The sequence below is a fragment of the Marmota monax genome, unplaced genomic scaffold (genome assembly GCF_021218885.2).
Source record: "Marmota monax isolate L192 unplaced genomic scaffold, Marmota_monax_Labrador192_F-V1.1 WCK01_AAM20220418_F8-fsc00158, whole genome shotgun sequence".
Taxonomy (NCBI): domain Eukaryota; kingdom Metazoa; phylum Chordata; class Mammalia; order Rodentia; family Sciuridae; genus Marmota; species Marmota monax.
Genome location: NW_026694092.1, coordinates 1480869 through 1503088, shown reverse-complemented (window position 1 = coordinate 1503088; position 22220 = coordinate 1480869). Strand labels below are relative to the sequence as shown.

Here is a 22220-nt window from a genome sequence, read left to right as displayed (position 1 = left end):
CAGTATTGTGGTGCCTCCTGTATCACTCTTCTTGCTCAGGATTGCTTTTTCTATGATGGGTCTCTTATTCTTTCAAATGCATTTTAGGACTGTTTTTTCTAGTTCTGTGAAGAATGTATTTTGATGGGAATTGCATTGAATATGTATAACAGTTTTAGTAACATGCCTAATTTGATAATATTAATTCTGTCTATCCAAAACCTTAGGAGGTCTTTCCATGTTCTAAGGTTTTCTTCAATTTCTTTTTTCAATGTTCTATAGTTTTCATTGTAGAGGTCTTTTACCTCCTTGGTTAGATTTATTCCTAAGTATTTTTTTTAAGTTTATTGTGAATGAGATAGTTTTCTAATTTCTTTTTCAGCAGATTCATTATTGGAGTATAGAAAAACAGTTTATTTATAGGTGATGATCTTGTATACTACTACTTTGCTAAATTTGTTTATCTGCTCTAGATCTCTTTTGAGGGAGTTTTTTTGGCTCTTCTAAATATAGGATCATGTCATCAACAAATAGAATTTGAGCACTTCTTTTCCTATTTGTATTCCTTTTATTTCTTTCTCTTTCTTAATTGCTCTGACTAAAGTGCCAAGGACTATACTGAACAGGGGTTTCAAGCTGAGAGTGGAAATCCTTGTCTTGTTTCTGTTTTTAGAGGAAATGCTTTCAGTTTTTCTTCATTCAGTATGATATTGGCCTTGGGTTTATAATATATAGCCTTTACAATATTGAGGTAAATTTCTTCTATCCCTAGTTTCGTAGTGTTTTAAACATGAATGGGGACTGGACTTTGTCTGCCTCAATTGAAATAATCATGTGATTCTTGTCCTTAACTGTATTTATGTCATGGAGTACATTTATTGATTGGGGTATGCTGAACCAATCTTGCATCCCTGGTATAAAACTCACTTGATCATAATGCATTTTCTTAATGTATTTTTGAATGCAGTTTGCCAATATTTATTAAGAATTTTTTCATCAATGTTCATTGAGGATATTGATGAGAAGTTTTCTTTCCTTGATGTGTTTTTGTCTGGTTTTGGGATCAGGGTGATACTGGCTTCACAGAATGATTTTGACAGTGTTACCTCCTTTTCTATTTTGTGGAATAATTTGAGGAGGATTGGCATTAGTTCTTTAAAGGTCTGGTACAACTTGGCTGATAATCCATCTAGTTCTATGCTTTTCTTTGTTAGAAGGCTGTTAAGAGCTGCTTCAATTTCATTACTTGATATTGGTCTGTTTAAGTTTTCTGTAGCCTCATGGTTCAATTTCTTTAGGTCATATGTCTCTAGGACTTTGTCAACATCTTTGAGATTTTCTAGCTTATTTGAATATAAATTTTCAAAATAGTTTCTGATGATCCTCTGGATTTTGGTAGTGTCTAGGGTGATCTCCCCTTTCTCATCTTAATTTTGCTAATTTGGGTTTTCTCTTTCTTTTGATTACTTTGGCTAAGGGTTTATTGATCTTGTTATTTTTTCAAAGAACTAGTCCTTTGTTTCATTGATCCTTTACATTTTTTCTCAATTTCCTTAATTTTGGCTCTGATTTTTATTATTTCCTGTCTTCTACTGATGTTGGTGGTTTTTTGTTCTTCTTTTTCTAGGGCCTTGAGGTATAACATTAAATTATTTATTTGGCATCTTTCTGTTTTTTTTTTTTATGTAGCAAATCAGTGCCATAAACTTTCTTTTGAGAACTGCCTTCATATTGTCCCAGAGATTTTGATATGTTGAATCTCTACCCTCATTTATTTCTAAGACTGTTGTTTATTTCTTCCCTGATTTCTTTCTGGTCCATTCATCATTCAAAAGTGTATTATTTAATCTCCATGTGTTAGAGTAGCTTCTGTTTTTTATTGTCATTGATTTCTAATTTCATTTCATTATGATCTGGTATTTGCTAAGATTTGCTTTGTGCCTTAAAATATGATATATTTTAGAGAAAGTTTCATGTGCTGCTGAGAAGTGAATTCATTTGTTGATGGATGAAATGTTCTACAGATGTCTTTTATTTTTTTATTTAAGAGAAAGAGAGAGAGAGAGAGAGAGAGAGAGAGAGAGAGAGAGAGAGAGAGAGAGAGAGAGAGAGAGAGAATTTTTTAATATTTATTTTTTAGTTTTCGGCCGACACAACATCTTTTGTTTGTATGTGGTGCTGAGCATCAAACCCAGGCTGCATGCATGCCAGGTGAGCGCGCTACCACTTGAGCCACATCCCCAGCCCAACAGATGTCTTAGTTACATTTGATAAATAGTCATTTTTAGTTCTGAAGAATCTTAGTTTATGTCTCATGACCTATCTAATGGTGAGAGAGGTGTGTTGAAATCATCCAGTATTGTATTGTCATCTGTTTGATTCCTTATATTGAGAAGGTTTGTTTTATGTACATAGATGTACTGATGTTTGGGGCATAAATATTTATAACCATTATGTCTTGTTGTTGGATGATTCTCTTAACTAGTATGAAGTGACTTCTTTGTCTTTTCTGATTAATTTTGGCTTGAAGTCTACTTTGTCTGATATATGAGAGCAGCTACTCCTGTTTGCTCTCATTTTCCATTTGTGTGGTATGTCTTCTCACATCCTGTCACTTTCAGTGTGTGGATTTCTTTGTAAAATGAGTCTCCTGTAAACACCATATTGTTGGGTCTTGACTTTTAATCCAATCTGCCAATGTATGTCTTTTGATTGAGGAGTGTTGACCATTTACATTCAGTGTTGTTATAGAGAGTTGATTTTTATACCTGTCATTTTGATTTATTTCTAATGCTTAATTCAGACTTCTCCTTTAGTTAAGTATTCTTCTAGTGCAATTTATCTCTATTCTGGTTTTCACTTTTATCTTTCATTTCTTCTGCATGAAATATTTCATTAAGTATGTTTTATAGTACAGGCATAATGTTTGTAAATTCTTTTATTTTTCTATTTATCATGAAAGGTTTTTATTTCATCTTCAATTTGGACAGAGAATTTTGCTGGATATAATAATTTTGGTTAGTACTCATTTTCTTTCAGAGCATGGTATATATTGTTCCTGAAAGGAAAGTGACCACAACACTCGGAGCAACCAAGAGATCTTTATTGCAGCAGTGAGAAAGAGGAGAAGAGAAAGAAGGAGAGAGAGAGAAAGAGAGCAGGGAAAGACAGGAGGCGGGGTGAGAGAGAGTGAGAGATAGAGCAATAGTGAGAGAGAGAGAGAGAGAGAGAGAGAGAGAGAGAGAGAGAGAAAGAGAATGCACGAGAGAGAGGGAGCCCGCAGGAGGGAGTTTTTATAGCCAAAATCTAATGGGGTCTTTGGGTCTGCAAGCTGCCTTGTTGGCATACAGGTGTCATCTTCTGCCTTCAGGCAAATGGGGCAGGGGTCAGATGTGAGTTTCTGTTGCACCAGACAGGTGGGGGTCGAGTATTTAGCCTTGAGTGGGGTTGAGTGTTCTGAGGTGATAAAGGACCAGACTGAGGGGGGTTTGAGTGCCTGGGTTATCCTGCAGCTAACATTTATTCAGCCTGCCCTGTAGACAACTTAGTTTAGCCTGCCCTGCACCTAACAATTCCAAGCACTCCTGGCTTTTAGGGTCTGGGTTGAGGAACCATTTGAAGTCTGAGTTGGTTTACCTCTAAATGTGACCTGCCATTTTTCTCTTGTGGCTTTTAAAATTTCTATCCTCATTCTTATATTAGACATTTTCATTTATAATGCATCCTGGAGAGGACTTTAAAAAAAACACCTTGCCTATTTTCAAGATCATATACTTTATCTTTATGGCCTGAAAAATCTATCTTCAAGGTGGTCTAATATATTGGTGATGGTTTTCATTGAATTTTTACTTTGATTGAGTCTTTCATTTCCAGGATTTCCATTTGGTTCTTTATCATAATCTCTTATCTATTGTGTAAATGATCTTTCAGTTTTTGTATTTTCTAGTTCATTCTTTACTTCTTTTTTGGCTTGCAGAACATTTTAATGTTGAACTTTCTAAATGGTTTCTCAGATATTTCCTCCACTGTAGTGTGAATGGGGTTAGTTGCAGAAGTGTTATGGGTTGATTGGTTTTCTCTCTTGCTTTTTCATATTGCTTATATATCTACCCATCTTTGGGGATGATTATTACTCCTTCTTTTATGCAAGGGACTATTTAGTGAGCTTCTTTCTCTTAAGAGCCTCAGGCTAGGTGAATATTCCAGGTATTTGTCATCTGCTTTTCTCTGTATCAGTACTACTTTGTGACAAAACACTAAACCCTATTTACTGCAATTACTTCAGAGAAAAGCCATGTAATATTCAACCTTAGAGGAGGAAAATCTTGTTGAAACTGTTCTCCACAGTTCCTCTAATCCAGGTATAAACTTGTAGTAAAAATCTGAAATAGGTTGAAACATTAACTATTAAATATAATCAAATTTCTATAACATTATATAGGGGCTGAAAGGAGGCGGGAAGAAAAAATGGGCAAAAGAAGAGAGAAAAAAAGAATAGATACAACAGAAAAGAATCGTATGCACCAAGGTAGAAAGACAAAAAAAAAAAAAAAATGGGTTTGCAGGGGTGCTTAAGACAATAGCAGATAATATAAGAGGGGAAAGAAGGGGTAAGGGGGCAAATGTAAACCTGAACTAGGAAAACAAAAATAGAATGATTCCAATTAGTGCTTTAAAACATTAGAAGAAATATAAAATCAAGTGGGTTGAGGGCACAATATTAAATATTAGCATAACAACTATCAAATCAAAATAGAGAGTGACATATATCAAAGTTGATGTTAGAGCTATTTATAGTAAACCATGCTGAGGTGAAGAAAATTCTTTTTGAGTCTTGGTTTGGATTTTCTCAGGTTTTGAGACCTTTAGAAGATATCTAAATGGCATTAGAGCAGATAAGTTCGCCAATCCCAAAAAAACAAATGCCGAATGTCTTATCTTATATAAGGGGGGGGGGTGACTCAAAAAGGGGTAGGAAGGAAGAGCATGAGAAGAAGATTACCCCTAGATAGGGAAGAGATGTGGGAGGGAAAGGGAGGGAGAAGGGGAATTGCATGGAAAATGGAAGGAGACCCTCATCGTTATATAGAATGCATGTATGACGATGTTAGGGAAAGAAAAACAAAAGAAGTGTGTCACATTAGTTTGGGTAGAGGGAAGTGATGGGAGAGGAGGGGAGGGAAAGGGGGGATAGGAAGGGCAGCAGAATAAAATAGACATTATTGCTGTGGGTATATATGTGACTGCATGACCAATGTGATTCTTCAACCTGTACACTCAGAAAAATATATCCCATCTGATTCAAATGTCACGATCATTGTACTGTCATGAGTAACTAATTAAAACAAATTAAAAAATTATAAAAAAAGAAGATATCTATTACTCTTTGACTTTGGATCCCTCAGAGGTGCTAAGGCCCTAGTTGCTCTGGACCTCCCCCAGCTGGTTCTTGTTTGTCAGCCCAGGGGCCTGAGACTGGACTCTGGAAGGTTGCTGTTCTGGGTCTGCTGGCTGTTTCTGTTTTGTACTGGAGCTCAGAAATACAGGGCTGAGGCCTGTAGCTGTGACAACCGCAGGTTACTCTGCACCCACTCCCCTCTACAGGGTCCTCTTCAAAGTGGCATAGAGCCAGTGTCTCTCTGCAAGCATGAAACCTTGATTGTGGGTTCTCTGTGGTGCACAAGCATTCTCCTAACTGACACAGATTGCCAGGGCACTGTCCCTGCTACCAGGAAAGAGATTCAACTAGTTTGCCTGAGTTTTGAGTTATCACTGCCTAGAGTTGTAAACCATGGGCATTGCATCCCTTGGCTGACTAGGACAGAGACAACTATCTTGTCTGTGTCCAAGGTCTCATGGGTTGCAGCTGCAAATCCTTGGTGCCATCCTTCTCTGCTGTCTTAGATGGTGACTGCTCCCACCAGCCTGCTTCTGAACTCTCATTTCCTACTACTATGAATCTGTCTGCTCCATCTCTGCCCTCCCATAGAGTCTGTGCAGATGCAGAGCACTGGGTCAGGGCCAGCCCCTCCCAAGTTTCCTGCTCAGGTTACTCCAGCCCACTCCCCTTGTTGGCAGTAAGGGGGAGGAGTTTCAGCAACTTTCAACTAATCCCTTTACAAGTTCCTTCTAGATGGATTATTGAGACATCTGACTGCAGGAGTATTCCCTCTGGTTTCATTACTCCCTTCAAGTGGGGAGATGCCATGTTGATTTAACTTCTTCTTGAGAGGCTGACAAGCTGTGGACTCCATAAAATGACTGCTATGCCCTGCACAGTTTTCAGTTCATAATTTGGCTTAAACTACTTGATGTTTAATGACCCAGACACTGCTCTGGTTGTGTTTTAACTTGGTCTGTTTCCCCACTGCCCCCCTCCAGCCCGTGAGACCTGGACACAGACAAGATGTTTTTTAGGGAGTGAGATTATGTGCTTTTCCTCTCCTTTGGTCTCGGTTTCTGCCCTCCCCCCCAACACTGGTCCAGGTTCAGGGTCAAGGAGCTCTGCCCTTATTTTTTGCTATGGTAACCGAACGTCAAGTTTCTCCAGGTCTAGTCTAATGTTGGGTCTTCTAGCAATTATATCACCTACATCTCTGGTCAGCTGTTCCTTCATTGCCCCTTTCTGTGCTGTGGAGGGGGTCAGGGGTCACCACCAAGCTCTGCTCTACCTTCTTGAATCCAGAATAGTATTATCTTTAAGGAGAAGGTATGAGGTATCCTTGGGGTGCTAGAATGTCTTTTTCCCCCCTTTTTGCTGTGCTGGGAATTAAACCCAAGGCCTCCTGCATGCTAGGTTAGAGTGCCATACTACTGAGCTGTACCATTCCTAGTCCACAATGTCTTGATATAGGTGTTGAGTCTCGTTGAAATTGCTATATATTTTAAAAATTATTTTTTATGCTTTATTGGACAAGTCCCTAGGGAAGTATGCTTATAAAATACAAACTCAAGACATAAATTATATTTAAAATACTTCCTTGAATACAAAATACATAGTTTTAATTTTTATACCATAAAGATCAGCTTATATTTACATTTGCTTGCCTAATGACATGATGTACTAGCATTTACTCTTTGAGGTGGCTATACTTAGGAGAATGCCCTGTGGTCACAATGTTTTCATCTTGTGCTTTCTTTTCTCATCTTCTCAAATGTCAAGAGCAAGCTGTTCTTCTAGGCAGGATAAAACCAGCTTTTTGGTATCTGCAAATGCCACCATTTCCAGGGCTTGACAAACTACACTACAGGGGGGTTTCAATCTATTCCTTTGTACTAGTGTTTTGTTTCTTTCTTCTTCTCTTTTTTGTTTTTTGGTACCTAAGTTGCTTAGGGCCTTGCTAAGTTGCTGAGGCTGGCTTTGAACTTGCCATCCTCCTGCCTCAGCCTCTTGAGTTGCTGGGATTGTAGGTGTGTGCCATTGCACTTGGCAAGTGTTTTCATTTTTATCATGCCAGGGTCATTCAAAAGTAGTACAGAGAGGTTTTTTATTATGTATGTATATATGTATGCACTGGGGATTGAACCCCTACACTTGAGCTATACCTGAGCCTAGAAAGTTCTTTTTTATGCTGAGAACATCCTGAGGTTTTTACCAGGTGATTTCTTGTTTCTTTACTGAGCAATATTCCCTAGGTCCACAATAAAGGAAACATAATCATTGTACCTTATCAAAAAGAACAAATTTAATAAGAGCTTATGCAGCATGTTTATCATTTAACCATAATATGATTAACACATGGCAGAAAAGGCCTCTTGGGTTTAAAAATAGCTTTATTTAGCATACTAAAAACACAGAAACATAAGAAAACCCCTACCTAGTATAAACATAAAAATAGTTAAATACCATAATTTAATGTAAACCAAGCATTTAAAAATGTGAAATGTTAGAATAAAATACATGCTATTTACATAGAACCAAGTTAAAGCTACCTCCACAGTTATTGGATCAAATCAGTCTTGAAGAAGTCATCATTAGCAATGTAATAAACACAACATCTCCATTTGCATTGGTCAATAGGCAAAGAATAAATCATTTTATTTCCTTTAAACAAATATGATTTATTGTGACTTTTAGAGCAGGGAAGCAAAAAGTGCCAGTTCCAGGAATCCAGACACAACCACTGCATGTGGAGGTTTGTAAAGCATTCCGCTGGAAGACCATTGAGTCCATTCTTTAATTTCAATACAAACTAGTTGATTCACCTTAGTTACTGCTTAAGAAAGGTACTAAATACATTCTGCAAAAATAAACCTTTGTTAAAAATGATCAAAGGCAAATGCAATATCAATCAGATAAGAAAGGCAAAAGCATAAAAATATATATTATTCCAGACAAGCCCCTTAATTATAATAAATGTTAAGAAACTCAGTTTATAAAACCAGATGGGGTAGCAAAAGGGATTTTAAAAATATAAAACCCAAACCATATTCAAACAAAACAAACCTAAGATAATGTTTCATGAAGAAAGTGGTATCTTGTTTATTCACTCATCATTATGTGAAAGCTGCCATGAGATTTTGTGGCTGATGGAGCTATTACTATGGAGTAGGTTTTCTTTAACCAACATTCTAAAAAGCTGTAGTTATCAATCAGTTTAAAAATTTGGCTTTTGCTTTAAGGATTAACATTCTGTGTTTTTTTTTTTTTTTTTTTTTTTTTGTACTGGGGATTGAACTCAGGGGCACTTGACCACTGAGCCACATCCCCAGCCCTATTTTGTATTTTATTTAGAGACAGGGTCTCACTGAGTTGCTCAGTGCCTTGCCTTTGCTGAGGCTGGCTTAGAACTCACAATCCTCCTGTCTCAGCCTCCTGAGCTACTGAGATTATAGGCATGCATCACTGCACCCGGCCAATATTCATGCTTGTACTTCAATTCAGGTATATCTAAGAGGTGGCATTAAAACCAGTATCAGGAGTTTAAAATGTAAAATAACATCTGAAGAACAGATACAAAATATAGACTATTGTGTTTGCCTAATCTTATAGTTCTCAAACTTTTGATCTCTAGATCCCCTCTTTCTACTCTTAACATTTATGGGGATCCGGATGCCAAAGCACTATTACTTAGGAGATTTATATCTATCAGTATTTACCATATTAAAAAATAAACTGGAAAAAATTAAGTATAATTCACTTAAAAAATCATTATGTGCCAACATAAATAAATAATATTTTGATGAAAAATAGCTGTGATTTCTAAAACAGAAAAAAGATGTGTGGGAAAACAGTATTGATTTACATTTTTTAACTCTTTGTTAGGAGAATGAGAGTGAAAAGTCAAATAATCTCTTTATATTATGATGAAAATTAGAAACCAAAGATCACCATGTAGTCATGGCAAAATTTGAAACAATATTATTGTTCCTGAGACCACTATCAAGATATCATCAGTTTTGGTCTATGGAAGCTGGGACATCTATTAACTAAACTCACATGTTTTATTTTCCTTTCCATTTCTAAACCTTGTTTGATTGAGTCGGCAATCATTTTTAAGTTGGCACAGCTTTGGTATAGACCAGAGTATAGCAAGGGTTAGGCAACAGCTCACATACTCAGACTGGGAAGATGTTAGGCATTTAAGGAGATGCCTGTTCTATTTCTCATTATGTGAAAGCTCTGATCAATTTTTGGGAAACAGAGGGAGAAAATTCTCCCTGAAGCACAATAATAATACCAGAATCTCACACTTGGATGGCTCTCCATGTTGGAGAAATTATAATAAGCACAATCTCAGTTGATCCTTTTTTTTTTCTTTCTGAGCCTGTTCCTTCTGCTTCAAGGGAAAAATAAAAACCCTGCATTTTAAAAAAATCGAATGAAAATACAAAATGAAATGGCAACAATAATGAGATGTGTGTGGGACTGTAACTAGATTTAGTGTGCACCTGCCACAACATGTGTCTTGTAGTCTTTTTTCACCAACTGAAGGGCAATGTAAAAACCACAGTTTATAATTTAATGGCAAGTGGTCTTGTAATCATCTTCAGGCAAAGACTTCAGACTGTACAAAAACATTAAGAATTGCAGAATTTTTATTTTAATTGAACTCATGGGTGCTTGAAGATTTTGTGGTGGTAGGAGAGAGTGAGTTAATAGTACAGTATAAGGCAACAAAATTGCAAGAAGAAAATAATTACTGCCTCCCCCCAGGAACAAGGACTAATTGGTATCTATTGCCTGTTATTAATACATTTATCCTCCTTAGAAATTATTCCATTGCCAGGAAATCCTCCCCACCAAGATATTAATAAAAATAGCATGAGACATTCAAAGATGCTAGACAAAACATTTAAAGGCAGGGGTGGGTGGTGGGTGGTAGTCAACCAAGAAGAAAATCTCTAGTACAAAATGTGCCAGATACCACTAAGGAGCAAAGATTTTGTTGCTAAAACCCTTTAAGTACTGCATGTACATGCTCTCTTTATCTTTTTCTGAGATGTTTCTAAAATGGAGAATGACTCCATACTTTTTTTTTGCTCTTTTAAGGTAGATGAAGAAATAGATTAACAAAAACCCGTAAGAATTAGGAAACATGCTAAGTACATCCTTTTTGCAAAACTCTGCACCATGTTTATGGCTATGTATGACAAATTCTTGGTGCCCTTTTTTTCCCCAGTTATGGTGAGTAATGCTGTCTTTACAGGTGATTTAGATAGAAGTTAATGGATTTTTAAGACAGTTGCAAATATACTGGGTTGATGCACACACATGGATATATGTATATGTGTGTGTGTGTGTGTGTGTGTATATACAGACACACACACACACACACACTTACATACATACATATACATATATCACATGAAGACTCTCACTGGTATGTTTTTCCTTTTTCACATATTTCCTCTAGCAAAAATGATCATGGATAATGATTTTGTGATAGGAAACAAAACTAAAGAAAATCAAACCAGTAAGAATGAAGTGGTATACTGAGTCTAATAAAATAAGTCAATACACATTTATGTAGTGGTAAAGTGCTAGAAAGTTCTTTCATTAGTATTTTAAAAAATGATTAGAATAAAAAGAAGTTTGCAGCTTCATTTGATGGTGGTGACCACAGGCACCATAGCTATGGCACTGGCTGAGCTGGAGTTGACTATGTCCTCATATTCAGGGGGTGGATCTAAATGAGGTTCTGTTTCACTCCTCCGCAGGTTCACCTGGCCAGTGGCTTCCTCATAGGTTGGTGGGGGATCACAATTGGACAGGCGAGTGGAGACAGAATCTGAGCGCCCAACTACATATTCCAGAAAGCCTGGAGACAACCCAGTGCTCTCGAACACTTCATCTGGTGGGGGAGGTGGAGTGATGATGTTAAGGTGCTGAGGGAAAGGAATGTGGCTTTCAGTCACTGTCTGTCTACGAGTTTTGTTTCTTAGGAAGCATCTCCAGATAAGGAAAATGACAAGGAGGATAATGAAGAGGCCAAAGATTAGTGGAAAGGTAAGATAAAACTGAAACCAGTCACTTCCTCTGTTACTCTCTCCTTGTTGCGCTTTTGTGTAGGTACTCCAAAACTCCTTCTGAAAATACAAAACAAAAGAAGTCAAGTCAGTATGAGTGTGATCAAGAGATGGGAGATATCACATGAGCAAATCTCTGGGTTCAATGAATGTCATGAACAAAAGACCAAAACCAGACTTGTTGGTTTAAATAACTCACAGCCTGTATTTTCCATGACAAGAAATTACGAATATAGAAAAACGTTGACTTAGGATGGGGTGATGTCCCAATAAGCCCATCATAAATTGAAAATATCATTAATTTGAAAATTCTTGTAATAAACTAACCTACTGAACAGCATAGCTTAGGATCACAGCACAATGTGGAGTCCTGGTTGCTTGGCTGTTTGCCCTGGATATTGGGGGCTGACTGGGGGCTAAAGCTCCCTGCTGCTGCCCAGGATGGAGAGAGAGTATTTTACCAAATAGTACCATCCCAGGAAAATATCAAAATTCAAAATTTGATGTATGATCTTTATTGAATGCCTATCCCTTTCACCATCACAAAGCTGAAAAATTCAAAGTCCACCATCAGTAATTGGGGACCATCTATACTTCATTGTGCTTGACCTGGATCCTCCTTAAAATACTCAGACACCAAGACTCTTTTTCAAAACTTGGAGATATTTGCATTTTCCGCTATGACATTTTAGATTAAAAAAATCAGGAATGAGGATTTTTCTCCTTTTCAGATTATACCAAATAGTTTATCATTAAAAATATAAGTTAGGGCTCAGTTGGTAGAGTATTTGCCTTGCATGCACAAGGCCCTGGGTTCAATCCCCAGCACCACAAAAAAAAAAAAAAAATGTCACTATCCATATCCAACTTGAGGTCCTCATCACATGATCTCCATCATCATTAATAGTGTGTGTTTAGGCAAGCACTCTACTACTCCATCCCCAGGCTTTGCCTCTATTTTTCCATGCTTAATCATAGTCAATAAGTACTTTTCTTACCATCTGTTATTTATTTGCAGGTGCAACAGGTCACTAATATTATTTAAATCTTTTTGCATCGAGGGAGGAACCCTTGGAATCCAACTTAGAAAAAAAAGGAATTGTAGAAGGGATTTTGATCATTACCCAAATGGGCAAATTGAGGGAGTTTGACTACATCAGAGATTTTAAACTCAGTTGTTCCATGGGTACAGTAGTGATGCAAAGTCATAGTATTCTACCCTGCAACTAGATCTTCTCTGAGGGGCATTATTACTACAACATTTTGTGATTCTAAGATGCATTGGGATGTGTTTTGAGAAATATTGTGTGATTTACGAGAGGCTTGTGCATATTTCAAAAGATATACTTAAAAATATACAAGTTTCAATATTAAAATAAGCCCCAAATAGAAAAAGTATACCCTGTGTACTTTTCAATTTCTAAAGATGATTAAAGATGTACAAACAGTTTCTAAAGATGATTCCAAAAACTTGAAATTGTCAAATGACTCATTTACTTCATTACTATTAACAATGTAAACACAGGTGAAAACTTGTGAAATATAGATGGATGAAGACACAGATATATATTTAGTCATTCCAGAGTTAGAATCCGGGTATTGTGCATGCTGGGCAAGTACTCTACCAACAAGCTACATTCCCAGCATAAGCTTCTTTTAAATAAGCGTACTTTAAAAATTCTTCATTAATTCTTTTTATAATTGTCATCCTAATAATCAAAAATTTAAATTTTGTACAATAATGTTTAAAATGTAAAAAATAAATTAATCATACAAAATTTCACTAATGCAGAAAAAGATAAAACAGAAAGCAAATCACTTGTAATTTCATCACAAAGATATAATGTACTATGGACATTTTGGTTTACATAATTAGAAAAGTATTTTCATCTGCTCTTTCTGCCATGCTTTTGTCAATCATGGTTGCCTCCCTACACAAGTATCCACTCTTTACAAATTTGGAATCAAATTGCAATAAGTGGAATAAAAATATTAATCAGCTATTTCTAGAGACCTATCAAGTATCTTATACAGGCTCAATTTTCCTTTACCTACAGGTGAAATTTTACCCTCTTTCTTAGTCTCTCAGACCACCACAACCTTTGCTTCTATTTCATCTTATCTATGAATGCAAATAAATGTGATATCAAATAATTATATAATATTAACCCTAAATAGGCAATAAAAGTGGTCATTTCATATTATCCACATTGCTTTAGAATAACAAGCACTAATAATGCACATGAAAATGAGTCTTTTTTGCATGCCTGGATAGCATAATTCAGCTTGTCTGGTTTCTTTGGTAAGATGGGATATCAAAAATCTATAAGCTATTTTTCTGTTTCCTTTGGAAAAAATTAAGGAAAAATACATTAATTTTGAAGGGACTTATTAACCCAATTTTTATTTCACATGTAGCAACTCAGCATTTACTACATCAAATAATGCAGTTACTCTTATAATCCCCATTTTGCATGTGAGGAAATGGAGGCCCAAAGAGATTACGTAATAATAAACTCAAGATCATTTAAAATGTAAATTTTGGAGCTGGAGTTTGAGCCCAAGAGGCTTGGCACCACAGCAAACTAAAAAGCAGTCTGTCTTGATGTATAAGGTATTTCAAACCAAATTGGCCACTCTCCTAGAAAATTCAACCTTGCCTTCATGTTTGATGTGTAGTCAAAAGCAAGCCTGCTCATTTTACAGACAAAATATTTCCAATTAAAGTAACAATGATCTGAATAAAAAGCTCCTGACAGATTTATTTCTTTGGGAAATACTTATTTTGTCCTTAAGGTCAGAGGATCAGAAGAAAATTCACTTAAAATCAAGACTAATACTGTAATTGTCATTCAGACAAATAGATTCAGTTCATGTCTCTAAGCTATTTGCGCAGATCTTTATCTCACTGAAAGCAGCCAAAATTTACTTAGAGCAAATAAATTTCAACGTTTTAGTAGAACAGTGCTTTAGTAAGAATGAAAAACTGGTGGTTTATAGTTATGCTTACAGCAGCACAAATTTTGACATAGCCAATGAATAACTTCTAAATAATTAAAACATTTTATAGCAATCTACAGTACCATATCAAATATTTGTTTAATAAAGAAAAAAGTGATTAAAGAGAATCCAAAGTTTTAGAACAGGCTAAAGTTATACAAATGATAGACATGATCTGAAGCTGCCAGAAAGGTCGTGTTAGAAATACCCAAGTGCCTGCTCCAAAGTGGGTGGGCAAAGCAAACTTTACTTCTGCCAGAAAGGTGAGCTACAGAACCTGCCTAGCAGGTAGTCCATGGACTGAGCAGGCAGTCCATCTGTTTATATCCCTCACACAACACTGCCCTTCACCCTGATTGGAGGAGCATGGGGTTACAATCTACGTGATTAGCTAATTTTAAAATTGGGGCGGGCAAAGGGAAGCACTACAATTAAAACGCCTATAATTGAATCCAATGAAGGCTGAATACTATATTCTGAAAATGGACCACCAGACTTTCTGTTTCTCTCAGTCTGACAACCATTTCAGAAGGAGGAGTCCCAAGAGGCAGACCTTTCATCATGATACGGGAGTTATAGAACAAAATTCAGTAGATACAAGATTTCATCAAAGACTATCTGCTTCTCTTGTAGAGAATGTGTGCTTTTTTTTTTTTCTTGCTGCCATTTATGAATAAAATTTGAGAGGCTCAAGGCATGAAGGCCTGTTCTCCTAACTGGAAAGAGTAGAACTGAGCATATTTTTACCATATTTGATTAATCAGCTCAGAACCTGGGAAAGTTGGAAGTGAGTGATTTCCCTGTGAGTTTGTAGTGCTGAGAAGGGCCCAGCAGACTGACATAGAACAATTTCGTTGACTTCTTTCCTTGAACAATAATGACAGGGAAGGGAAGGGAAGGTACTAGGCTGAGTGTGGTGGCGCACACCTGTAATGCCAGCAGCTCGGGAGGCTGAGACTGGAGGATAGTGAGTTCAAAGCCAGCCTCAGCAACTTAGCGAGTCGAGTGCCCCTGAGTTCAATCCCTGCTACCAAAATAAAAAAATAAATAAATATAAAAAAGGAGGGGCTAAAAATGAATTCTAACTCCAAAAGCTGCTTTTGAAAACTATGGATTCCTTTTAATATCTCTTTTCTTCATTAAACAAATAATTTACTTGGTATTTAAAGTTGTTATAAGAATGTTTTAATTATTATAGACTGAAATGAAGAGTTCCAGTGAAATTGAGGACAACTTCTTCAGGCTGACAGTACAAGCTGGAGGGCAGTCCCTGCCCTGGCCTGGGGGACATCAAGGAAACTGAGAGTGCAGATCTCCCCTAGATCTCCCCTGTCCTAGGGCCTGTCTAGCATAGGCTAACTAAATCTGCATATGTTTATATTCCACCTTTTGTCTCATTTTGCTGCCTTTTCACTTTTAAAAGCTTTCCTTTCCTGAGAGCCTCCTGAAGATGGAAAATTTGAAACTAAAAGTTTCTTCTACCTTCCTTCAAAGCTGGTATTAGTGCCATCTGGTAACACTTTGTTGAGGGCAGAAAGTCAAAAGAACTGCAAGTTGGAAATCCAACCAAGAAGTCCAAAATTCTTCAAATTCCTTATCAAGAGAATTCTAGGGAAAACTGGCTGGACTTACACATAAGTCACCTAACAGGTATATCTAACTTCTGAGAAAATAGAATACTTGTAAATTAACACAAAAAGTAAGGTATTTTCGTGAAAACAGACACTAGGAGGTAGTGAAGTGTCTGGGAAACAGTATCTGCACTGGGTAGGTTTTGTGCCAACCCTTTTTAAAAAAAAAAAAAAAAAAAAAACAAACTTCCAGTTGAAATACAAACAGCTGGGGGATGAAGAAGAGGGGAAAGGCTGGCTTTGTCTTGTGTAGATTAATTTTGGGGACTTTATTTTTGCAAGGTGGCAGAGTACATAAAGTAAAACCTCTTTAATTTAGATATGATTATTCAGGACACTTGGATGAAACCAATCAAGGTGGTGGATTTGGTAGCTGTCTTGGTATACCAGGCAAAAGGAAGAATGCCAGGTCCCAAAATATCACTAGTGACTAGTATGTAAAGTTGATTGACTAGTATGTAAAGTTGATTGAGAGCCACAGCCGAAGGGGCCCCAGCAAACTTCCAGCTGCCAGCAAACTTCCAGCTGCCGGCTCACAGTGGCCCCAGCAACATCTAGCTGATTGGCTCCTCTGTGGTGATGCTCATTGGAGATGCTCATTGAGCTGTTTCCCCGCCCTTTCAGACTGCCAGCTGATGATTGGCTCACAGCTGCCCCAGCAACATCTAGCTGATTGGCTCCTCTGCAGTGATGCTCATTGGGCTGTTTCCCTGCCCTTTCAGACCACAGAGCTGCTCATTGGGGGACTTTTTTGGCTCCGCCCACACAACCCAGCCAATCCGGCCTCAAGAGCAGGAGGATGGGGGGAGGTAGTGAGGCTTATGGTGGAGGGAGAGGCTTGTGGGAAGCCGGTGGTGGCAATTGGGGCTCTGAGGGTTTTTCCTGAGGAGCTGTTTTGTTTGGCGTGTGTGGTTCTAAAAATAAAGTTAGTTTCTTTTGACAAGTGGCTCCTGATTGTGCCCAGCCAGACTGTGGCATTTGAGGAAAATTAGCAAGGTGAAGGAGCCGCTCTATCAATGAGGCTACTGTTTGGGTAAAGTGTGTGTGTGGGGGGCATATGTCCATGCATGCTATATAAAACAAATGGATGTAAGACTGTACAGAAAACTTCTGAGGAAGTGCATGCTTATAATCACAGGGGCTTGGATGCTGAGGCAGGAGGATCACAAGTTTGAAGTCAGCCTCAGCAAACTAGTGAGGTCCTAAGCAATTTAGTGATACCCTGTCTCAAAATTAAAATAAATAAATAAATAAATAAATAAAAAGGGCTGGGGATGTAGCTCAGTGGTAAAGCAACTCTGGATTCAATCTGCAGTACCAAAACCAAACAAACAAAAACAAAACCAAAAGTGTCAGCAAACATTTTCTCTTAAGAACCTGACAGTACTTTGGACTTTGTAGAACAAAGTCTCTATCATACATATGAACTCTATTGCTGTTGCATGAATACAGCAATAGGCAAATGGACATGCATCTGTTCTAATGAAACTTTATTCACAAGGCCAGATGGGCTGGATTTGGCTTCTATACCATGTTTTTCCAACTCATGTTTGTGATAAAACAAGTGGGTTTTTAAACCACTTATGGAACAGAATGATTAAAAGTGTGTGTCTATGAAACAAATGGAAACAAAAAAAGGTATCCAAATCTCTTTGGATATTTGTTGGTTCATTAATAGCTGTTGAGATATTCTAAGTGTTTGGTTCAGTATGTGCATGAGGGCAGAGTGAATCAGTTGTTTAAGTTTGAAAATCAGTATTATTTTTTAGCATCCTAGGTTATCCCAGGGTTGACAGCCAGTCTGCTAAAGAATGCTTCACAAATGTCATTGAGCATACTCATTATTTGAACTTTCTTTGAAGGTAGATTCTGAATCAGCAGGTCTGGGATAGGGCTTGACATTTTGCATTTGTTTAAGCTCTCTGGTGAGGTTCACGCTGTTGGTTCACAGACCATTCTTTGAGCCACATGATACTAGCATGCGTTTTCAATGATTCGAATACCTCTGTCCATCCCAAAGGCTTATGCATTCGGTCTGGGAGGAGACCAGGCACTGAGATTTTTCAAAGGTGTTCCAGAAGACTCTATGTGTACCAGAGCTTGGGAACCTTCACACTAAAGCTCATGGTGCTTTATCAGTTGTAGTTTTCATTAGACACAATATTGCTTCCTTGTCTTCATTCTCTCCCCACCCCTGACCACCCATTTCTCTCCTTTTCAGATCCAAATATCCAAACAAATGGGCAGCAGAGTTAGCACTTCATTCTCCTCTCCATCTGTGCTGAGTGAGGAGAAAGTTCAGAATGGAACTGGGAGGCTCAGGCACCAGGCTTTTGGGAGGAGAAGCACAAGTTGTTCTAGAGGTGATTTCACAGGAGGGCAGGTGGAGACAGAACTAGGGTGATAACCATGGAAAACTACCACAGCAAAACTCACCTACATTACTGGGCCTGGGTTTGGGGCAGGGCAAAGAGCAATCCACCCTCCTGAGTCAGTTGGCACCTGATAACCAAAGCAGTCTCTATGGATTTTCCCTTCTCAGTAGGCAGGGTGACATAGTGGATAGAAATGCAAGAGACCCCAGGGATGAGGGATGGATGTGAAATGTCTTCCTCAAAGAATAGACATCACAAAAGAACCTAGAAGTGATGAATTTAAGATGACAGTAGTGAAGCTGATGACAAAGGATGGCTAACATGTACAGTGCTTACACTGTGCCAGACACTCTTCTAAGAGACTTACATACCTTAACACAAAGGGTTGGATGCTTTTATTGCCCCTATTTTACATTTGGGGAAATGGAGACACAGATAAGCTAAAGGCCGAGTCCATCTAAGAGGCTAAACAGGCATTTGAACATAAGGAATGTGAGGTTCAGAAACCACTAGAGCAAACTGCCTCTCCAAAATGGAGATATAGGAAGGATCCACAGTGAACAATTTTAAATACTCACCAATAGATGACTGTTTTGCTCTTCCTCATATGTAGGAAAAAATTGTATATTGACATATGCACATATGAGAGAGAAAGAGAAGGGACTGAGTTTCTCAAAGCAACCAAAAGAAATACAGTGAGAAGAGGCAGTTAGATTAAGATTAGAGAAAGGACATTGAACACTTTCTGAAAGCTCAAATAGCCACCATCCTTGTTTTGAAGAAAGTGCTAAAGTACAATCAAGAAATGTGAAAGGTAATTGCTAAATCTGTTCACATTTTACTCACAATTCAAACCAGTCACTTAGCTATAAAACACTCCAACTACCCATGTAACTTTGAATACTGCATATGAAATATGTAATTATTCTGTTTTCTTTGTAATCCACAAGTAGAAGAGAAGGCTTCCAGGCCTTCATCCTCAGACTGAATTGCACCCAATGGTCCCTCTTGTTCTGAGGCATGCCAGCTCCTTGGACTGAGTAACTACTTGTTTCTCCAGCTCTCCAGCCTGCAGATGGCCATTGTGGGGCTATCCAGCTTCTGACTGTGTAAGCAAATATAATAAATACCATTTCATGTTTCTGTTCTTCAGGATAACCCTAATACCATCTACTAACTGGAATTGAGGCCTTAACCTCAACTTCTCCTGTCCCTGTACATTATTCCAAGCTGCTAGAATCATAAATATACCATTCAGGATGACTTATTCTTTTATGTTCAGTATCAGGGGTATGCCCTACATACTTGGCCTTGTATTTTACAGTCCTTCTATGAGATAATGTAGATATATTTGGTACCAGGTCACTTTAATGGAAGAAAGGATACACTTGGGGAAAAAAAACCCCAGAAGTGCAAGTATTTGAGGGTAATATGTATACCTTTCATTAGTGACCAGAGTAAGTCACCTTGTGTCTACGGGGAAGCCTGGCTAAGGCATAGATAGTCCTTTTATCACTGCAGTCTACTGTGAGCTGGTCAAAGAAGTACTCTGACATTCAACTTTCCAGGGCTCTCATCTTGTTACCCAGACTCAACAAATGTTAAAGATTTACATTCTGGTAAGCTAAAAGTTTTCAGGTAAGTTAAAGATTCCTTTATTTCAATATATGCTCAATCCCATTCCCTTCACTTTTCTCCAGAGGCACCAAGTTCCTACACTTTTATCCAGCAGTGAATAACCACAAAGACCCCATGACATCTCCCCACATGGTCCTATTCCTCTTGCACATATTGTTTATTTTTATTTTTTTTTAATATTTATTTATTTTTTTAGTTATCGGCAGACACAACAACTTTGTTGGTATGTGGTGCTGAGGATCGAACCCGGGCCGCACGCATGCCAGGCGAGCACGCTACCGCTTGAGCCACATCCCCAACCCGCACATATTGTTTATAAGGGAAGATTAATTTTGTGTTTTCCAGGGGCTCCTGGTATACCTTTCCTCTTTACCCATGGAGATTCTGAGTAGCTTGTGGATGGGACAAGGGTGGGCAGAAAGAATCCTGGATACGCAAAGATCTACCCTCATTCTGGAAAAGTGAGAGTTTCTCTTTCTGTCTCTCTATCTCTCTCATACACACATACACACACACACACACACACACACCAACAGAACACCTTTATTTCATTAAAAACCAAATAAATAACTTTATTGGAAGTAACAATCAAACTGAAAGGCCCAAACTGAAGGGAACTTGCTGAAAGGGCAACGTGTAGGCCTGGCCTGGGGACCCACCCGGGGGGTGGCATGGGCTGGGCACAGTTCTGCTCAGTCGTCCTTGTAGCTGCGGCCCAGGGTGAGCCTGTCAAAGAGGATCTCGGCCATGGGGTCTTCCAGGGCCTGAATCCTGCGCAGGTTGGTCAGGTAGCCGGCCAGCTCGCGGATGATGAGGACCTGCTGGTGCAGATAGTGGCGCTGCAGGAACTGGCAGAGGTGGGGGTCGCCCCTCTCGGCGGCCAGGTGGTGCAGCTCCAGGAGGCCCCGGTTGAGGCTCTTCTCCAGGTGGAAGGCGCACTCCATGGCCTGGAGGCCGCTGTGCCAGGCATTGCGCTGGGGCTGCTCCACGTCGTGGAGCCGGATGTGGCCTCCGCGGTGGTTCTGCAGCTCCATCAGCTTCTCGGCGCGGTCCCTCCACTCGTGCGACAGGCGCAGGAAGAAGTTGCCGAAGTGCTCCAGGGCCACTTGTGGGCGGTGGCAGAAGAAGGCCAAGGACACGTAGACGTAGGAGGCGTGCAGCTGCACCTGGATCTGGCTGTTGACGGCGGCCTCGCAGTCGGGGTGGTAGTTGTGGCGCACCTGCCACACCATGACGGGCACCATGACGGGCGCGGGCAGGAGGGGTGCCACCATGAAGGCGAGGGCGGAGCGGGCTCTGGGGCCGCGCAGTGGGCAGCGGCGGCCACCGCCGCGGTAGCGGCGGCGGGGTCCCCGGGGCGCTGCCAGGGTGTCTGAGGGCGGCACCTGGGGCAGTGGGGGGGGGGCGGTGGGCGATGCCGGGGCCTGGGCGGGTCTGACCTCTGCGGAAGGCAAGCGGGTAATGGCGGCTGTGGAGCCTGGCAATGGCGGCGGTGGCGTGTTCCTGGGGGTTGAGGGTCAGGGGTCAGGGGCCTGGCGGTACCCGGCTGTGCCCTGCTGTGCCCCGCAGAGTTCCCTCAGTAACCAGGGCGACCCCGCTGGGCGTCTCACCTGCGTAATGTTTAAGTTAGAGGCCTAGAGGGACGGGCATCGTGGTAATCGTGGTCAGGTATGAAGAGGCTCATGTGAATACTGTCCAGTGGGACCCTCTCATTAGATGGAGGGCTTCTGGGACGGTTAATATCACAGGCTTCATTTGAATGGCAGCTTTCCTCAGTGACGTCAGTGTCTAGACTAACGTATCTTCATAAGGATGGTCAAGCACCGTGTTCAGTCCTTTGGGTCCTGAGTACATCAGCAACAGAGGAGACTGCACTGTACGGTCTCTAGTGCATTTTAAATTTGCAGTAGTATTTGCAGTGTCTGGGGATTTTCTATTGCTCCTTTTTATCATAATTTGTTTTCATTTTAAAAGTCAATGGTCTTCCTTATAATTCTGAGAATATGAATTTGAACTTTTTTTTTTTTTGTAAAGTTCTGTTCACTATATTATATCTGTTTTTTCCCCCCTCCAGAATTAGCTTTTTGGTTCACCATGATCTCCTCTTCAGTCCCTGAAATATCTGGCC

The 22220-nt window shown here is 39.3% G+C and overlaps 2 protein-coding genes across 3 annotated transcripts in view; both read right to left on the bottom strand.

The window, feature by feature from the left end:
• Positions 1 to 7734: 7734 nt before the first annotated feature.
• Positions 7735 to 22220, bottom strand: part of Prrg1 (proline rich and Gla domain 1) — a 106723-nt gene continuing 92237 nt past the window's right edge. For both annotated transcript variants that reach the window (XM_046465034.2, XM_046465035.2), the window contains one exon: positions 7735 to 11508. In XM_046465034.2, coding sequence (XP_046320990.1) covers positions 11023 to 11508 — 486 coding nt within the window. In that variant the 3' untranslated portion in view covers positions 7735 to 11022. The remainder of the gene's footprint in view (positions 11509 to 22220) is intronic.
• Positions 20398 to 21351, bottom strand: LOC131424977 (ferritin heavy chain-like). Its single transcript, XM_058585748.1, has one exon. The coding sequence runs from the start codon at positions 21334 to 21336 to the stop codon at positions 20785 to 20787; it is 552 nt and encodes a 183-aa protein (XP_058441731.1). The 5' UTR covers positions 21337 to 21351; the 3' UTR covers positions 20398 to 20784.

What these genes read in the sequence shown, in the direction of transcription:
- LOC131424977 (XM_058585748.1), bottom strand. Translation starts at nt 21,336, where the DNA reads ATGGTGCCCGTCATGGTGTGGCAGGTGCGCCACAACTACCACCCCGAC.